Raw genomic sequence first — 19,025 nt, forward strand, 5'->3', positions numbered from 1 at the left:
TGCAATACTTGTACATAGTTATTGTTACAAAAATCGGGTTATTATTGTTGTGAGCCATCTTTTCAGAGGCTCCTCTGTTATCATGCTGTTAACTGGGTTCAGATCACAGGTTGTACGGTGTGATTGGTGTGGCTGGTATGAGTCTTACCCGGGATTCAATATCCTTCCTTATTGTGTACGCTCGTCCGGGCACAGTATCCTAACTGAGGCTTGGAGGAGGGTCATAGGGGGAGGAGCCAGTGCACACCAGGTAGTCCTAAAGCTTTTACTTTTGTGCCCAGTCTCCTGCGGAGCCGCTATTCCCCATGGTCCTTACGGAGTTCCCAGCATCCACTACGGACTACGAGAAATAGAATTATCGGTAAGTAAATTCTTATTTTTGCATAGTTTGAGGTATCTCACTCTCTTTAGTCGGTATGTATTCCCCAATGGGCCTAATTCATGTTTGTACGCTAATGCAATTGTGATTTATTAAGGCTACGGAACTGCTAATGTTATAAGCGAAGCGGCCGCCCTAAATTGAAAAGGGACGCCCACCAGAGCCATCTAAACTCATTCTCAACTGTGTACATTCTCAGTTTAAACGCAAAACCGGGGTTCATTAGGTTGGTGTATGGCTACACAGACTGGACACAGCAGTAGTGAGGCAGGCGCAATGTTTTTGCATGTACGAGCCCGCAGCCGATAGCAGATACACACCCCAAAAATGGCCATGAAACATCTGCATTTTCCCACCCACTCCCCGTTAACACCTCCATATGGTCACTTCCTGTGAATTACTTCTCCGTGAAATCTTCATTGCGAGCGAGATGGTAGCGGCACCTTCGGGTATGCACATTGCGATCACAGCACATGTACCAATAATCGCTTCATTGCGTGGTAATCGCCCATTGCATACAAACATGAATTAGGCCCAATGTACGGTCTAGCCACTACATCTTAAATTGTACAAACGTATCAGATTTCAATCTGCTAATGGTAACAAAATGCACAGGAGACTTTCTAAGGGGGAGATTTCTCAAGCCTTCTACAGAGGACAGAGGAAGTGTTGTCCATAAGAGCCAATCCGATTCTATCATTTTAGAGAGCGCGCTGGACATGCAAGTGTTAGCTATGACCTGATTGGTTGCTATGGGCAGCACCTCCACTTTTGCTCTTTCGAAGGTTTGATCTATCTCCCAGTGAGCGACCTCCTGGCCTTGTCTCCGTGGCAGCTCGTTGTTTGGTAAAGTTTGCTTTTTATAACCATACCCCAAATATCTACAATTGTGATAATAAAATAGAAAAGCTAGAAGCTTTTAAAGCTCCCATTGCTGTCCCCTCTGGTGTATCAGCGTATGAAATATTTCCCACTTTACGCACTTAATGCACAAGAGTATTCCTCAGTCTCATCCATTTAACCATTTACATAGCATTTCTTATACCAGAAAATGTCTGGGATGAGAAATGAATATAGTGCAGTATGTGCACTTTATCCTGTCTGCTTTTACCAAGTGCTGATTTATCACCACAACGCCCTGTAAATTACCCATCAAACACACTGTGCATCATTACAATTAGGAAGATTGTTATTTTGCTCTATTCCATCGCTGGGCCTAACTAGTAATTTCTGCTTTTAATAGCTTTTCAGTCCTATTATCATGTGTTCTTGTTTCTCTACTTAGACAATAACAGCTTTGTACACGCTAATCACAGCTGATATTGTAAAACATTATGCGACATATTCAGCTATACTCCTGCAGTAGTCCTGTTTATCAGACATGTTTATGCAATCTTGGTATTTTAATACTGTACCTGGCAGCTGTAGAGGCATCAAGGTCTTGCCTTCAATAAAATGTGTTTACATTACAAATGTATCTGAGATGGAATAGTAAACCTGATTTATGTTGTATTTTAAAAACAAAACAACAACAAATAATTACACAGGTTTAAATTATTAATTTACTTAGATATCCTTTCATTTTATTACTTTAAATTTTTGTTATGAGACCCAGATTTTCTTCTACTTTTCATACTTTTGTATATAAAGGGTGGAATGTAATGCCACCCGAGTTTTGCGGCCGTGCGGGATGCAGGCTGAACTCCAATTTTTTTTTTAAAGGGGCAATCACTTACAAGGCAAAACCATGCCCTGCAAGTGATTGCCCCTTTTAAAAAAGTCTGAGTTTGGGCGGCATCCTGAACGGCCGCTGAACTCGGGCGGCAATACTTCCCGCCCATTGTCTTTTATGTTGCTTTATGAAGCATTTCTGCCTGTCCAATTTTTCTCCAGCTTCTCTCCATTTTAGATGCATTGGTACAACTCCATTCTTTGTTGTATGTAAGTGACTAAGGGGTACATTTACTAAGCAGTGATAAGAACGGAGAAGTAAGCCAGTGGAGAAATTTCCCTATCAACCAATCAGCAGCTCTGTATCATTTTATAGTATGCAAATTATAGATTTTACTTCAGTGCTGATTGGTTGCCATGGGCAACTTCTCCACTGGCTCACTTCTCTGCTCTTATCACTGCTTAGTAAATGTACCCCTAAGGAGTCTATTCATATTTTGCGGAAAAAAGGGCTATTCTCTGCTTTGTGCTATTCACAGAGCAGGTTACCGTGGAGAAGTTCCTGACTTCTCCAGCGGCACACTTGCTACGTGGCTGAATTGCATCACCATTATTTAGTATGGTGAGGGCAATTCGTGAAGTAACGGAAAGCTCAGCTTTCCGCTTCTCTATGGAGTTCAGATTCGACATCTCAGGATTGCGTAATCTGAACATCCGTGCGGAGACAACAGGGAGGCTCAATGCTTCCCTGCTCTCTGTCCAGCACCTGTACTGACCCCTTGACCTACCAACAGCCCCTGCGGCCTCCCGGGAGGTCAGCCGGTGGCACATGTGCAGAGGGAACCTCCGGCTGACACCATGCATTGCAGAGGGGACTGCCTGGAGAAGACCTCACCGCTGCACCCCTGGATACCGGAGCGCATCGCCGGAAGGGTGGGTATACATGAATTGCTACTTATTACAGTTATGTATCACATCGTACTGATGAGTAACAATTCATTTTTCTTTTTTTACATGAATAGACCCCTTGAAGGTATACATTGCTGTGCTGTTACTACAGATCCGGAAATTGCTTTAAAAGATAATTCTACCCTTTGTAGATTATGGATCCAGACAACCTAGCACCATGGGCTGAATGGGACCAGTATGATTTACCAGTGGCCGGGATGCCATCTATCAGTATAACGACAACGGCATACTGGCCACCAGTATGTCGGCAGCAGGGCGAGCGCAGAGTCCCCTTGCTGACTCACTGTGCTCGTCACGCTGTGGGCTCGGTGGCTCGCTGCGCTTAGCACAGGTTCTAATCCGACTCGATGGGTGTCATGGACACCCATGACTAAGAATAGCCCTTGTTCGCCAGCTGTCAGCATTGCCAGCTGTCGGTATCCTGACCGCCGGGATCCCGACAGACGGCAAATTAACTGCATCCTGGCTGAATGTATGCCATGGCCCCACACTTGTCACTGATGCCCTTGCCTTCAAACCCCTTGTCATATACGAGGGGTGTGCAATAAGTTTCTGGATGCACAAAAAGTATATTTAGAAAGTGAACATTACATTTTTTCAAAGTATTCACCAGAGGAGTCTATGTAAAATTGCATGCACTCAAACCACTTTGTGAAGCAGCTGGACCAGTTTAAAGCAGGTGTGTCTTCTACATGCTGGGTAAAGGTCTCCACTGCAGCTTCTGGTGACTCAAAATTAATCACACACATCTTGTCCTTGATTTGTGGCAACACAAAGAAGCCACAGGGGGCCAGGTCTGGAATGTATGGTGGATGACCGAGCTCCTGGATGCATTCATGGGCAAGAAAATCCTCCACTTCCCTGGACTTGTGGGCAGGTACATTGTTGTGATGGAGAAGGGCACCATCAACGTGAGTTCTTGGACAGCACCTGGAAATGGATTCCAGTACTTGCATCAGGCATTGGTTGGTGTACCAGTCCCCAGTAACGGTGTGCTGCTGCACGAGTGGTACCATAGCTGCATAACCAGTCTTGGCCAAAAAAACAGGCACCATCTGCTTGCCCATGCTGTGCGCACGTCGGAACTTCCGGGGGCAGGGATGTCCAACTGGGGTCCACTAGGCCAACTGTTTGGTTGAAATTGGAGATCTGGGATTCATCGCCACTAATGATCTTCCAGACAGAGTTTGAGCAACTGCCATCAAACCTGGCCAGCATGTTGTGGCACCAAGTAACTCAAGCCTCCTTTTGCTCTCGAGTCAGCTGATGGGGCACCCAGTGTGCAGAAGCCATGCTCAGGTCAGACTTTTCGTGTAGTATCAAGCAGATGAGATGCCTATTTCCTCTAACTGGGCCACAGTCACCCTGACATCTCTCTTTACCACACAGCAGCTCACATCACTGTTGCTATAATGGTGTTACTTGTATAATATTTCTGACCACTTCTGGTACCATTTTGGCCCCTAGTAGTCACCACATGTATGCCAAGTGCTTACGGTCAGTCTGGTCTTCTGCTCTTTTTATTACTCCACTTGGTACTAGAAGTCAAATGCTAATGGACCTTGATTTAAGAGACAAAGCCATGAAATCGCTTGCCTTGCAGCTGGCTTTTCATTTTGGGGAGCAGATTGAAACTTGAACCCCAATAATGCATAGTAGGCTGTGGTTATTTGTGGTTGGGGGAATAAGGAGAGATTAATGTAACTGTAGCTGTATGCCACACGGTACAGCCATACTCTCAGATTTTTGTTTGCAGCCCCATAGGGCTGTGCACAAAAATCCACAAATCCGGGGTGAGATTGGGCTGTGAGCAATGGCAACTTGCCCCCTTCTCGGGTAATAGGATTGACTCCCTGGTGTTCCTGTCTAGAGAAGTACTTTATATGTATATAGAATATGAGAATTTTCTTTGTACTCACAATGGAAATGGGAGTGTTTGCACAAAAATAGACACATGGGTGGTCATTCCGAGTTGTTCGCTCGTTATTTTTTTTTCCTCAATGGATCGATTAGTCGCTAATGCGCATGCGCAATGTCCGCAGTGCGACTGCGCCAAGTAAATTTGCTATGCAGTTAGGAATTTTACTCACGGCATTACAAGGTTTTTTCTTCGTCCTGGTGATCGTAATGTGATTGACAGGAAGTGGGTGTTTCTGGGCGAAAACTGGCCGTTTTATGGGTGTGTGTGAAAAAACGCTGCAGTTTCTGTGAAAAGCGCGGGAGTGTCTGAAGAAACGGGGGAGTGTCTGGGCGAACGCTGGGTGTGTTTGTGACGTCAAACCAGGAACGAAACTGACTGAACTGATCGCAGTTGCCGAGTAAGTGTGGAGCTACTCAGAAACTGCTAAGAAGTGTCTATTCGCAATTCTGCTAATCTTTCGTTCGCAATTTTGATAAGCTAAGATTCACTCCCAGTAGGCGGCGGCTTAGCGTGTGCAATGCTGCTAAAAGCAGCTTGCGAGCGAACAACTCGGAATGAGGGCCATGATGACAAATGCACTTTTGCACACTACTGGATGACCCTGCTTGTCATCTTTGCTGCAAGACGGGACAGATGAGGTATTTGCACTAAGAGCAAGCATTTTAGGCCTCCTGGAAAAAGATTGTTGTACAAAAGTATCCGCATACACTTATCCTCATATCTTGCCAACTCTGTAAGTGAACTAAGATTCAAAAATGAGTCAAAAATAGCACAATTAAGGAAAAAGTAGCAAACTTGAGGAAAAAGTAGCACAATCAAGTTTAAACAGACAAAAGACAGGTCCAATATGAGTGACCCTCACTACGCATCGTTATGCTTCATCTCCAACTTTATACCAATTCCTTTGCTACAAAATACTAATCAGTATTTACCTAGGGAATGATTTGGTAAGAATCACTATCGCGATCCTCTGTGCAGTTTCCCGATGGTGTCGCCCCTATTTTCCGATAGTGGCGAGGCCAAGGACTGCGTAGTCAATTCAGTTTCTTTGGCCTCACAAGGCCACATGTGACAGCAAGCCTGAGTAAGCTCAGGTTTACTCAGCCTGCCGTCGCAGATGAACATCATGGCTCACAGATGTGATGCGATTAAAAATGCAGGAATGAGGTGGGATGTTTTTTTAAATCGGTTCCAAAGTTTTACTTTTGTTTATTTAACTTTGACTTCAGTACATAATGACTATTTTGCTATAAATTTATTGAATCCCATCACAAGCTGACATTTTTCTTCTATTAGTTTGAGAAAGCTACTATCTGATTTACCACTACTGACTATAGCACATTTGTGCTATTTACTCAAGTCCTTTTGAATTGTATGTTTATTCTTTAGTAAAGGGCCCTACAGACTGGACGACCCGCCGCCGAGCTTCCTGACCACCGATACGGCAGACAGGCGACACAGAAGTTTCTTCACTCCCCCCGTCACCTGGTGCCAATCTGGTCCATATTGGCCTGCATGCATAAGCGATGGGGCACCAATGATGAATGAGCGCGGGGCCGCGCATCGTTCATCGTTGGTGCCTTCACACTACACGATATGAACACGTTCTCGTTCATTAATGAACAAGAACGTTCATATCGTGCAGTGTTATCTGCCAGTGTGTAGGGCCTTTAAGCCAGTCTGTTTCGGTGATTGTTACTAAGGGCCTGATTCTGATTTGAAAGTAAAGCAAAAAAAGCAAATAACTTTTTATCTGGAAATCATGTTGCACTGCAAGGGGAGCAAATACATTTTAATTTTTTCTGTGCATGTAGCCCACAAATGTTAGACGTCTTTATATTTACACTGCAGTTTAGATTTCAGTTTGGACACACCCCGCCCATATCTAACGCTCTCTTCATGGCCATGATGTAATGAAATCCAAGTTCAGCGGACACAACCGTTTTTTAAAGGGGCACTCATGAACAAGGCATGGTTTAGCCTTGTACATGATTGCCCCTTTAAAAAAATGTCCGAGTTCAGCCGGCATCCCGCTTGGCCGCCAAACTCGGACTATATTACATCTCGCCCATGTGTGACATCTGCCCTACCTGCAATGCTACATGGTTTGCCCATGTGCACAGTTACTTCCAAAACAGAATCAGGCCCTAAACTTGCATATGTGTGCCTGTTTCAGAAAGTCATAGATTTTATATCTAACAGGATTAGCCATGCTTATGATGCTAGACTACAGAAATCTGTCAAAAACTTTAAAGTGAATACAAATCATTATCCTGTGTTTTGCATGTTCCTTACAGGAAAGCTCCTAATACCAGCAAAAAAGACATCGCAAGGAGGCAACCCCTGGGTGTCTGTCATCATGTCCTGGTTCCTGGTCCAGGTAATGAACAGTGTAACCAATGTAGAATTGCTCATATTGTTGTAACAGAAAATACACCTTACTTGTGGCAATGACATATTAATGTCTTTCATACTTTGTTCCTTGTATTGCATTCTTCCCATGCTCACACAGAATGGGGACTATTATACAAGGACTTTGTTCTACAAATCTTATTTTCTAACTCCTCACATAGAACTCCAATTCTATATATTATATGCCGATTTATTACTATGTGGAATAGGCCTAAATTGCTTGCTTTGTCAGTGTGAAATAAGATGCAATCTATAGATGCCAAAAAATTAGTTCTCCAGAATACTTTATGGGGTTTCGTGCTCGGGTAACATGCTGTTGGAGAAGCACTTATGTCCTTTCCTGGCAGTTAATAGTTTTGCAGCGGATGGCAGGAGAATGTTGTTTTTCTGCACTTCAAACACATAACAACTTGTTATTGACAAGAGTACTGGTGTGACATTTGCGGCCAGTCAGAAGGTCAATAGTAACCAAGGTGACATTCATAATGTCAACACCACAATGTTGAAATCAGAATGTCGACATGGTTCATACTGTTGACAGGCAGCATGTCGACATCCTCCAAACTGTCAACAGGTTCAGTCAGTGTCGACATCTGAAATGTCGCCATGTGATATGTCAATATTCTGAGGATGACAATTGTTAGGGTTTGGTTCAGTTGGGAGGGTTAGAGTGTACGAGCAGCTTAGGGTTAGGCTACACGGTGTGGGGTGGGTTTGAAGTTAAGGTTTGGCTCTAAGTTTAGGGATAGGGGGAAATTTACTCACCGGAATGCTGCAGCATGACAGCTCCATTTCGGAAGTCACTGCTTCAGCAAGGCTGGGACCTAAAAGAAGACACTGAGGCCGCCAGTAGAAGACCACTAGACCACCAGTAATGGTTTGTCAACACTTCATCATGCCGACAGATCATCTGGTTAGACATGATGAATGTCGACATGGTTACTGTAAACATGCTGAGAATGCCGACATCCTGCAAGTTGACAGTTTGCCATGTTGACATTCTTCTGTCTACCTGATGACCTTCGACAAGATAACAAGTCATACCACACCCGTCATTTGCTGCTTGAATTGGGACCCAAAAGAAGACACTGAAGGCGCCACTAAATATGTCCACATTTTTATTATGTCTTCATTCGCATGTCGACCTAATGCATGTTGACACAAGAGCTGTCGACCTAACATGCCACACCCCAAAATTAAGATTCACTATTGATTACTTTAACAGTTGAAAGTACATAATAAGTGTGCCAATTCAGGATCATGATGACCCATGATAGCATGATAGCATGGAAGGCCATTTCTTCATTATTGACTCATAAATGAAATGTCGTTGCATTATATTATAAAATACGTACATGCCTTATATGGGTCCATGATGCTGTTACACGAGAACTTTATGTATATGCCGAGGCAGGTAAGACAAATAGGCACATTTGTCCAAATAGTAGAGCTCAACTCACCTGCGTGCTTTCTGCTTCCGGAAGTGACATTTAGTGTCAGAATGCTGTAATGGGGGTACACATGCTTTTCCCTTTATTCAAATAGATTCAGTGTTCTTGTTGTTTAGTAGATAAAATTGGTTTTAACGATCGTTTAAAACCAGGGTTGATTAATTTATCTGTTAAATAGTAATTAAACCTGATTAACGCCTGCCTAGCTCATTCCTCCCTCCTTGCTACGGGTCATTGTGTGCCAAGCACGGCTCTATCATACACCATGCTCATCATTCACCTCCAGCAGCCTGGCATCGATTACCTAGATCAGTGATGCTCAGGCAGAGTGTCTTGACAAACTAGTGGTCACACTGTCTGCTACTGAGAGAATGTAAAAGGGGGGATGTTTAAAGGGATAAAGGAAACAGTTAAAAAGGAGCTAAAATTGAAGTGAATTGTAAAATGAAATAGAATATCTGAAATCAGCAGCTGGCTACAGAGAAAGAAGCTTTATTGGAAAAAAATGCTAATGTGTGAAACTCTGTTATGTTATTGTCTTGCTGCATTTACAGTATCCCATTTAGATTATTTATTCCCTTGATTGTATTTTTATTGTAATGCTTGTAATATAAATAAATACATCCTCTTGTACCTGGTGGCGCTATACAAATAAATAATTTGCACGAGAACACATCTATTACCCTGGAACAGAAACCTTAGATGCGAATGTAGTAGCAGACAGAGACGCTCTTGTCTCAGCCAGGCTGCTGTATTGGAATATGAGTCTAGAATTGTGGCACATCGTGACATATCTTACATGAATTCGGTACTGCTTTGTGTGTTAAAATATATACAGAATAACAAGTACTGAATATGTTTACCTGCTTATATAGTACTGCACAATATCCCACATTTAGCTATACATTTTCAGTAATGTATGTAGATATATTGGGATGTGCACTAATGTTGTATATCATGCATTTAGCATTTGATCCTCTTAAAAGACCACTTTACCCCCAGATTCTCTGCTATGAGTTAAACGTAAAGTTAATGAAAAGGGTAAATACATTGTTTAATATTAAAAACTTGATTTTCCCCTGCAGCTATTTCAAAATATTACCTTCCCTCTCCGCTACACATATCTCTAGCCCAGATTCTATCCCAAAGCTGTGTGACCTAATCAATAGTACGTGTGGTTTTGTGTCCGTTTACGTATTGTTTTGTTGATCTGAGATGAGTTTTGACAGATTGGACCATGATTTGATCAGACTATAGGTGATGCTTATTTTGACCCATTTTTGCATTTTCAAAATTTTTAAATATACGATTTACAGGCAGCAAACCCCCTCCCATATCTTTAGAACTGTGTCCTATTAGTAACTGACACGGGTCAAAAACTATGATTTGCTCTGTAAAAATATGCTTATTACGGTATTTTCAATCACCAGGATTTTATACTCACATTGGCGGCATGTATCAATGAAAACCCGCAGGGACAGGGGCTCCAAAAAGAGCCATTCTATGCAATGTGCTTCAACGGCTACCAGGGTTTCTGTACATTCGTGGTCCTGCTAACCGCACATGCACAACGGCTACTTCCGGGGAGGGTTCCAGGCGAGGGGGTGGGAGAGCCATGAGAGAACCCTCTGCCGGCCAGTTATGTGGTGTGTAGCCCATAGGCTACTGTGATGGCAGTAGCTGCGGGGGTCAATTTTGGGAATGGTTCACATTCCGGAAATTGATAAATCTGGCAGCATTGTATCCCTCATAGAAACCTATGGGTGAAGCAGCTGCAGGCTGGAATGGAGGGATCACAGCAGGTATCGGATACATCTGCTGCAGTCCCTCCTAAATACATTTGGGGGATATTTAATATTTGAAGCTATTAGCCTTGTTTGATAAATAGGCCTCCAAGAGCTTTGCAGCTGTAGGTAGACAATAATCCAGGGGCTGATATTATTTAAAGTGGCAAATGGTCATAGGTAGGAAATGAACTGTACCAAGTGCGGGAGTGGGGCTTATTGTGACAGGTATAGATGAACTAGAACCCTAACATACTGGGAGGAAGTTTTACTACACCATAAAATGCTCCCCTGCCTGTGAGTGCTTTGTAGCTAAAAGATTCAAGCAGTACATACAGTAAATGAAATGGTCCAGACTGGTCAGACTCTTGCCCGTCTTTTCCACTTCAGCACCCACATCAGCTTTGTGTGAAAACCTGCACTTGATCAATGGTATTCCCTGTCTTAATGCAAAGAACCCAAAGGATAGGCTCAGTGTGTATTATGCTGTGCACCTGTTTCTTAGTGATTCCAACAGTTTACAAAAAATACTTGTACAGCTATAAAAATGACAGATGTGCATTACAAGAACATAAAAGAACAGTAAAAGAAAAAGCAATTGAAGAATAAACTATCAGGATGTCACCATGTTACATGTCTTTGTAGTACTGTAGCTCTAGGCCTCCCACGGGAAGTATATGCTTTTTGTATTGTAGCCTCCAGGTGAGTTTCAGCCTCCATTTCTAAATATGTGTTGAACTTGGAGTCAGTATTCTCATTGATTAGGGATAGGAACATCCAATTGCCTGAGGCACCTGCAAAGTGGTAGGTGGTTTAAACAAACTTTGAAAATGACAACAACTAATTTTTCTTTTATTAATTTCTTAAATGCAGGTTTCATTTTCTTTTTTTGGCAAGTGTTCTGCCAAGTGTGACAAGCAGTTGCTCATTTGTTATTGTCTGCTAGTCTCCTTATGTACACCTTTTGCTTGTTAAAAATGTATAGAGCAGCTTGCATTTTTATACATTGTCCCACTGACTGTGTATTTTGTGATTCACCTATTTCTCTGCGACACCATTGGTTTACAAAATAAAAGGCTTGTACAGCCATAAAAATGAGAGCAGTGTGTTACATGAGGCATAAAAGTCCATAAAAAAAATGAACGTAAAAAAACTGGGATGCCAGTATTCCGGGGCGGATGGAAAACCACCCAGGGAAACTTCTGGGAACAGCCCTGATGATTGTGGGGTCTGTTGAGGGGGTGGGGGTCTTTTTAAGGGGGTGAGATAGATTATGAAATCACAGAAACTTCCTACAATGAAAGGCTGGGGTGTAAAAATGAAATTGGAAAATATCAGCAGCAACCGGGGGAGTAAGGAGTAAGGGTGCCTATTGGAAGGGAGATGGGGATAGCTTGCTGTATTAAGATAGATGTTCAATGATATTGATTGTATGCTGCCAATGTTCCTTTATACAAAAGCAGCACACATTTCTCATAAGTCCCAACATATTTAAATTCAAAAGAGGGACTACTTGTGGCCTGTCCTGACGGAACGTCACCATTTAAGCAGATGCTGGTACCCCACAGACTCTCCCCCATACTGTGAAGATGGTGTTAGACGCTGTAGCCTATGGGCTACTGTACATTCCACAAAACCCTCCCTATCAATGGCCCATGCACATGTGGCTCCCAAAAGAAAAGAAAAGTGAAATTATTGTTTTTGCAATCATCTCACTTCTTACACATCACATGAAATGGCTACTTTTGTAGCCCCGTCCCTGCGGGTGATTAATAGTACATCTAGGTGAGCTATAATTTCTCTTACGTCCTAGAGGATGCTGGGGACTCCGTAAGGACCATGGGGGATAGACGGGCTCCGCAGGAGACATGGGCACTTTAAGAAAGACTTTAGGTATGGGTGTGCACTGGCTCCTCCCTCTATGCCCCTCCTCCAGACCTCAGTTTGATACTGTGCCCAGAGGAGACTGGGTGCATTACAGGAAGCTCTCCTGAGTTTCCTGTCAGAAAGTATTTTAGTTAGGTTTTTTATTTTCAGGGAGCCTGCTGTCAACAGACTCCCTGCATCGAGGGACTGAGGAGAGAGAAGCAGACCTACTTCTGTGAGTTTCAAGGCTCTGCTTCTTAGGCTACTGGACACCATTAGCTCCAGAGGGAGTCGGAACACAGGTCTCACCCTGGAGTTCGTCCCGGAGCCGCGCCGCCGTCCTCCTCGCAGAGCCGGAAGATAGAAGCCGGGTGAGTATGAGAAGAAAGAAGACTTCAGAGGCGGCAGAAGACTTCAGATCTTCACTGAGGTAACGCACAGCAGTTAAGCTGTGCGCCATTGCTCCCACACAGCACACACAAACGGCAGTCACTGTAAGGGTGCAGGACGCAGGGGGGGCGCCCTGGGCAGCAATATAACCTCAATTTCTGGCAAAAGATGATATATACAGCTAGGCACTGTATATATAAAGAGCCCCCGCCAGTTTTTTATATATTTTAGCGGGACAGAAGCCAACTGCTGAGGGGGCTTCTTCCTCAGCACTCACCAGCGCCATTTTCTCCACAGCACAGCGCTGAGAGGAAGCTCCCCGGACTCTCCCCTGCTTATCCACAGTGAAAGAGGGTTTTAAAGAAGGGGGGGCACATAATTTGGCGCAAAAATAAAGATTACAGCGCTATCTGGGTAACATATTGTGTGTTTTTTCTCTAACGTCCTAGTGGATGCTGGGGACTCCGTAAGGACCATGGGGAATAGACGGGCTCCGCAGGAGATAGGGCACTTTAAGAAAGCTTTGGATTCTGGGTGTGCACTGGCTCCTCCCTCTATGTCCCTCCTCTAGACCTCAGTTAGATCCTGTGCCCAGAGGATGAAGGGCGCACTGCAGGGAGCTCTCTTGAGTTCTTTGCTACAGAAAGCATTTTTGTTTTGGATTTTTACTTTTTTACAGGGAGCACTGCTAGCAACAGGCTCCCTGCATCGAGGGACTGAGGAGAGAGGGGCAGACCTACTCAACTGATAGGATCTGCTGCCTCGGCTACTGAACACCATTAGCTTCAGAGGGGGTGAACACAGGTTCGTCCTGGGCGTCCACCCCCGGAGCCGCGCCGCCGTTCTCCTCACAGAGCCAGAAGAGCAGAAGCAAGAAGACGTCTCAGGCGGCAGAAGCCTTCAGCTTCACAGAGGTAACGCACAGTGCGTCATTGCTCCACATCACCTCACACACTCCGGTCACTGTATGGGTGCAGGGCGCAGGGGGGGGGTGCCCTGGGCAGTAATAGTAACACCTCTTGGATGGCAAATAGGTATATACATGTACAGCTGGGCACTGTACATGTATATAATTGAGCCCCCGCCATTTTTTCACGATTTTGAGCGCGATAGAAGCCCGCCGCCGAGGGGGCGGGGCTTCTCCCTCAGCACTCACCAGCGCCATTTCTCTCTCCACAGAACGCTGAGAGGACTCTCCACTGCTTACACACGGTGAAGGGGGTTTAAAAAGAGAGGGGGGGGGGCACATAATTGGCGGATACAATATAATTGTTATGCACACCAGTGCCTGCAGGAATGTACTGGTGTTTGAACTGTTATACACACCAGTGCCTGCAGGAATGTACTGGTGTCTGAACAGAGAGGGATGCAAAACAAATGAACTCACAGACAGACTGGGAAATATGACATAACGTACACAGAAGGTGATAGGGTAACAAAACCAACACAGAGTGAACAGAGAAGCCCAGAGGCTAAGAAACTGGGTGTCTCCCTAGTATTAGAAATGCTCAGATGGAAAAAGCAAGATGTTGTGTTTTAATACGTAGAGAACCCGAAATGCTGTTGCTAAGGGCAACAGCAAAACCCTAAAGGGTTACCAACGGGTGTGGCAGTAAACTCCTTGGTCAGAGATGGAATAATAGACACAAGGAGAGTCTCCACAATCCTAATTCTCACTTGCAGGGCCCCGGTTCAGCTTACTGCCACTAAACTGACACATGGACGCCCTGCACAGTGAGAGAGGATTATGCAGGCAGGTCTGAAAGTACAGCCACAAACCTGCTGGGTTCACAGAATAGCAAAAGAACCTCAGCAGGCTAAACGACTGACTCCAGTCTTACTGCTAGGTCTGGATTGGCAGAGTGTAGTACCAAATGCCCAGGCCTATTTGCAGTAAGCAACAACAAAATACAAAGCTACACAGTACTGGCTAACTTTCAGGAACTGACTAACCAACAAAGATTCAGCAGCATCTGCTTAACCTGAGAAGAGGCCTTATAAAGCAGGTGCTGTCCACGCCCCCCTCAGACCTCACAGACTGTGAGCACAAAAACCAGCACCGGATCCCATGCCTGTAACCACTGCACAGCAAAAGACCCGAACCGGAGTATCAGCTGCGCTCAGGTTACTCCGCTAGCACTTGTCTCCCGGTTGCCATGACGACGTGGCAGCACAGGGCAGGAGACCCTAACAGTACCCCCCCTCTGACGAGGGGTCAAAGAACCCCTACCACCGGGTTTATCGGGGAACTGCGAGAAGAAAGAGCGTATCAGTCTGGGGGCATGAAGATCACAACTGCGCACCCACGACCGCTCCTCCGGGCCATACCCCTTCCAGTGCACCAAAAATGACAGCCGACCCCGAACCATCTTGGAGTCAAGAATCCATTCAACAACAAACTCCCTCTGGCCACGTATCAGAAGAGGGGAAGGTCTTCCTCTTGAAGAAGGATTACTAATCGCCCGTTTTAAAAGGGAACAATTAAATGTTTTATTGATACCCAAAGAACGGGGCAGATCTAACTGAAATGCCACCGGATTGATAACCCTGGTGATCTTATAAGGGCCGATGAACCGGGGGCCTAACTTATGAGATGGCTGTTTCAACTTCAAATTCTTGGTAGACAACCAGACGAAGTCTCCTAATTTGAAGCTGCAGGGTCTTTTCCGCTTACCAAAAACCCTTTTGGTCACTAATGACACAGACACAAGGGCTTTCTTCACTTTCCTCCAAATACCTCTAAGGACCGAAACGACAGAGGAACCACCAGGCGTGGAGTCCAGGGGGTCAAAAGAATTGGCCTTAGGATGATGCCCATACACACAGAGGAAGGGAGAGATCCCTGTAGCAGAGTGAGCCGCGTTGTTATAGGCAAACTCCGCCATTGACAGATGAGCAACCCAGTCAGTCTGACACTTGGAGACATAACACCTGAGGAACTGCTCCAAGGTCTGGTTCACCCTTTCAGTCTGCCCATTAGACTGCGGATGGTAGCCTGACGACAAGCTGACAGAAATCTGGAGATCGGAACAAAATGCCCTCCAGAATTTGGCCACAAACTGGGATCCGCGGTCAGAGACCACATCAAGTGGCAACCCGTGGAGGCGCACAACATGCAGCATAAATAATTCAGACAGGCGTCTGGCCGATGGCAGCCCAACCAGTGGAACGAAGTGCGCCATCTTCGAAAACCTGTCAACGACAACCCAGATGGCTGTCATCCCAGAGGATTTGGGCAAGTCCACAACAAAATCCATTGAAATGTGGGTCCATGGCTTAGATGGAATAGAGAGTGGATGTAATGGGCCAACAGGAACCCCTCTAGGAGTCTTATTTCGGGCACAGATGTCACATGCCCGAACCCATTGATCCACATCCTTAGCCACCGAGGGCCACCACACCGCCCTAGATAGCAACTCCCGAGTTCTGGCAATACCCGGGTGACCTGCCGACTTCTTGGCATGGAATTCCAGGAACACTCGCTGTCTTAACCTAGGAGGCACAAACAAAAGACCTACCGGAAGGTCTGGAGGAGCCTGCTCCTGTGCTCTAAGGACTAATGACAAGAGGTCCTGGGTAATGCCCACTTCAATACATGATGGGGACACAATGGGCAACGGCTCCTCGGTGGTCTCCTGGATTGGAGCAAAACTTCGCGAGAGCGCATCAGCCTTGATGTTTTTTGACCCAGGGCGATATGTTATCAAAAAATTAAAGCGAGCAAAAAACAAAGCCCATCGTGCCTGCCTGGCATTGAGACGCTTCGCTGACTCTAAATATGCCAAATTCTTATGGTCGGTGAGAATTGAGACCACAAACTTAGCCCCCTCAAGCCAGTGTCTCCACTCCTCGAGTGCATCCTTAATAGCCAACAATTCCCGGTTACCCACGTCATAATTCATCTCGACAGGCGAAAATTTACGGGAAAAGTAAGCACAGGGATGAAGGCGATTATCAGACACTCCCATCTGAGAGAGCACTGCCCCAATACCCATCTCAGAGGCATCCACCTCCACCACAAAAGGACGCTCTGGATCTGGGTGTCGCAGCACCTTGGCCGAGACAAATGCCCTTTTGAGACGGGCAAAAGCCGCTTTGGCCTCACGAGACCAGTGAGCAACATCCGCCCCTTTCTTAGTGAGTGCCACCAAGGGCGCCACTATAGACGAAAATCCAGCGATAAATCGTCTATAAAAATTTGCAAAGCCCAGGAAACGCTGAAGCGCCTTCAAACTAGTGGGCTGCACCCAATCCAGGACTGCCTGTACCTTGGAACCCTCCATTTGGAAACCTTCTGGGGAGATAATATATCCTAGAAATGCGATTTGCTGAACTTCAAATTCGCACTTCTCCAGCTTCGCCCCAAGCCGGTGGTCTCTGAGTTTCTGGAGGACTAAGCGTACATGCTTCCGATGTTCCTCCAGGGAATGGGAGAAGATTAGGATGTCATCTAAGTATACAACTAAGAATCTATCCAAATATTCCCTGAGCACATCGTTCATGAAATCCTGGAAGACTGCCGGGGCATTACAGAGCCCAAAAGGCATCACCAAATATTCATAATGCCCTGAGTGGGTATTAAAGGCAGTCTTCCATTCATCCCCCTCTCTTATTCGGATTAGATTGTACGCACCGCGTAGGTCAATCTTAGAAAAAATGGTGGCAGTACGAAGCTGGTCAAACAAGACCGAAATGAGAGGCAGTGGGTATGAGTTTTTAATCGTGATACGGTTCAATTCCCTGAAGTCGATGCAGGGTCGCAATGAACCGTCCTTTTTACCCACGAAGAAGAACCCCGACCCAACTGGAGACTGTGAAGGTCTGATAAATCCTTTAGCCAAGTTCTCCTTAATGTACTCTGCCATAGCCTGAGTCTCAGGACGTGACAGGGAGTACAACCTGCTCTTGGGAAGCTTAGCATTCGGCAACAAATCAATAGCACAGTCATAGGGGCGATGGGGAGGTAGTACCTCTGCAACTTTTTTGGAGAACACGTCCGCAAAATCTGCATAACACCCTGGCAATCCTGGCAAACTTAGCTGCGAGAGCCTGACTGGAAGGCTCAAGCAACTCCTGAAACAATCAGTACCCCAACTAAGAATCTCCCCAGAGACCCAGTCAAATTGAGGATTGTGGGCCATTAACCAGGGTAACCCCAACACCAATGGGGCAAAAGTACAGACAGTCACATAAAAGGACAATTTTTCAGAGTGTGTGGCTCCAATAAACAAAGAAATCTGGCTAGTGCAAGAGGTAATTTTACCCTGGGATAATGGTTCCCCGTTTAACCCACAAATCTCAATTTCCGACGCCAAGGGTACTAAGGAAACAGAGTGTTTCAGGGCGAATTGGCGGTCCATAAAAACCCCGTCGGCCCCACTGTCCACAAAGGCCTCAGTCTTGACAGTTTGACCGAGGATCTTCAAGGTCACCGGAATGATGAAAGTCTTCTTGGGAAATTCTGACTTCTGGCCTGACAGGATATTTCCCATCACCCTCAGGCCCTGAAGTTTTCCGGCTTTTCTGGGCATGATACTACCACATGACCCTTATTCCCACAGTACAAACACAACCCCTGCTGTCTCCTCCGCGTCTTCTCACGCGAGGAGAGGCGGGTAGCCCCAATCTGCATAGGCTCCTCGGAAAATTCCTCAGAGTCTGAGGTTCCCGTGGGAAAGAAGGAAACCTCGGTCTCCCTTTCAAGCCTACGCTCTCTCAGCCGTCTATCCACCCGGATGGATAACTGCATGAGCTGATCCAAGCTATCAGGCAAGGGATATTGTACCAGTTGGTCTTTTATCTGGTTAGAAAGACCTCTTCGGTACTGGTGTCTCAGGGCTGGGTCATTCCACTGGGTATCATGGGCCAACCTCCGAAACTCCGTACAGTAAACCTCAACTGGCTTTCGCCCTTGCTTAAGGATCGAAATCTGAGCCTCGGCTGAGGCCGTCTTGTCAGGGTCATCATACAACATGCCCAGTGCCGTAAAAAAAGCATCAACACTTTTAAGCGACGGACAGTCAGGCTGCAACCCATATGCCCAGACCTGTGGGTCTCCTTGTAGCAAGGAAATCACTATGCCCACCCGCTGAATCTCTGACCCAGAAGACTGAGGCCTAAGCTGGAAATATAACTTGCAGCTCTCCTTGAAACAAAAGAACTGCGAGCGATCTCCAGAAAAA

The 19,025-nt window shown here is 45.5% G+C and overlaps 1 protein-coding gene across 1 annotated transcript in view; it reads left to right on the forward strand.

Moving 5' to 3' along the window:
• Nucleotides 1–19,025, forward strand: part of LOC134909547 (solute carrier family 12 member 9-like) — a 465,723-nt gene that overhangs the window by 225,899 nt on the left and 220,799 nt on the right. Inside the window, exon 8 of the mRNA XM_063916540.1 lies at nucleotides 7,238–7,320. Within this exon, the coding sequence (XP_063772610.1) occupies nucleotides 7,238–7,320 (83 nt within the window). The remainder of the gene's footprint in view (nucleotides 1–7,237; nucleotides 7,321–19,025) is intronic.

Source organism: Pseudophryne corroboree, chromosome 4, assembly GCF_028390025.1.
Source record: "Pseudophryne corroboree isolate aPseCor3 chromosome 4, aPseCor3.hap2, whole genome shotgun sequence".
Classification (NCBI taxonomy): domain Eukaryota; kingdom Metazoa; phylum Chordata; class Amphibia; order Anura; family Myobatrachidae; genus Pseudophryne; species Pseudophryne corroboree.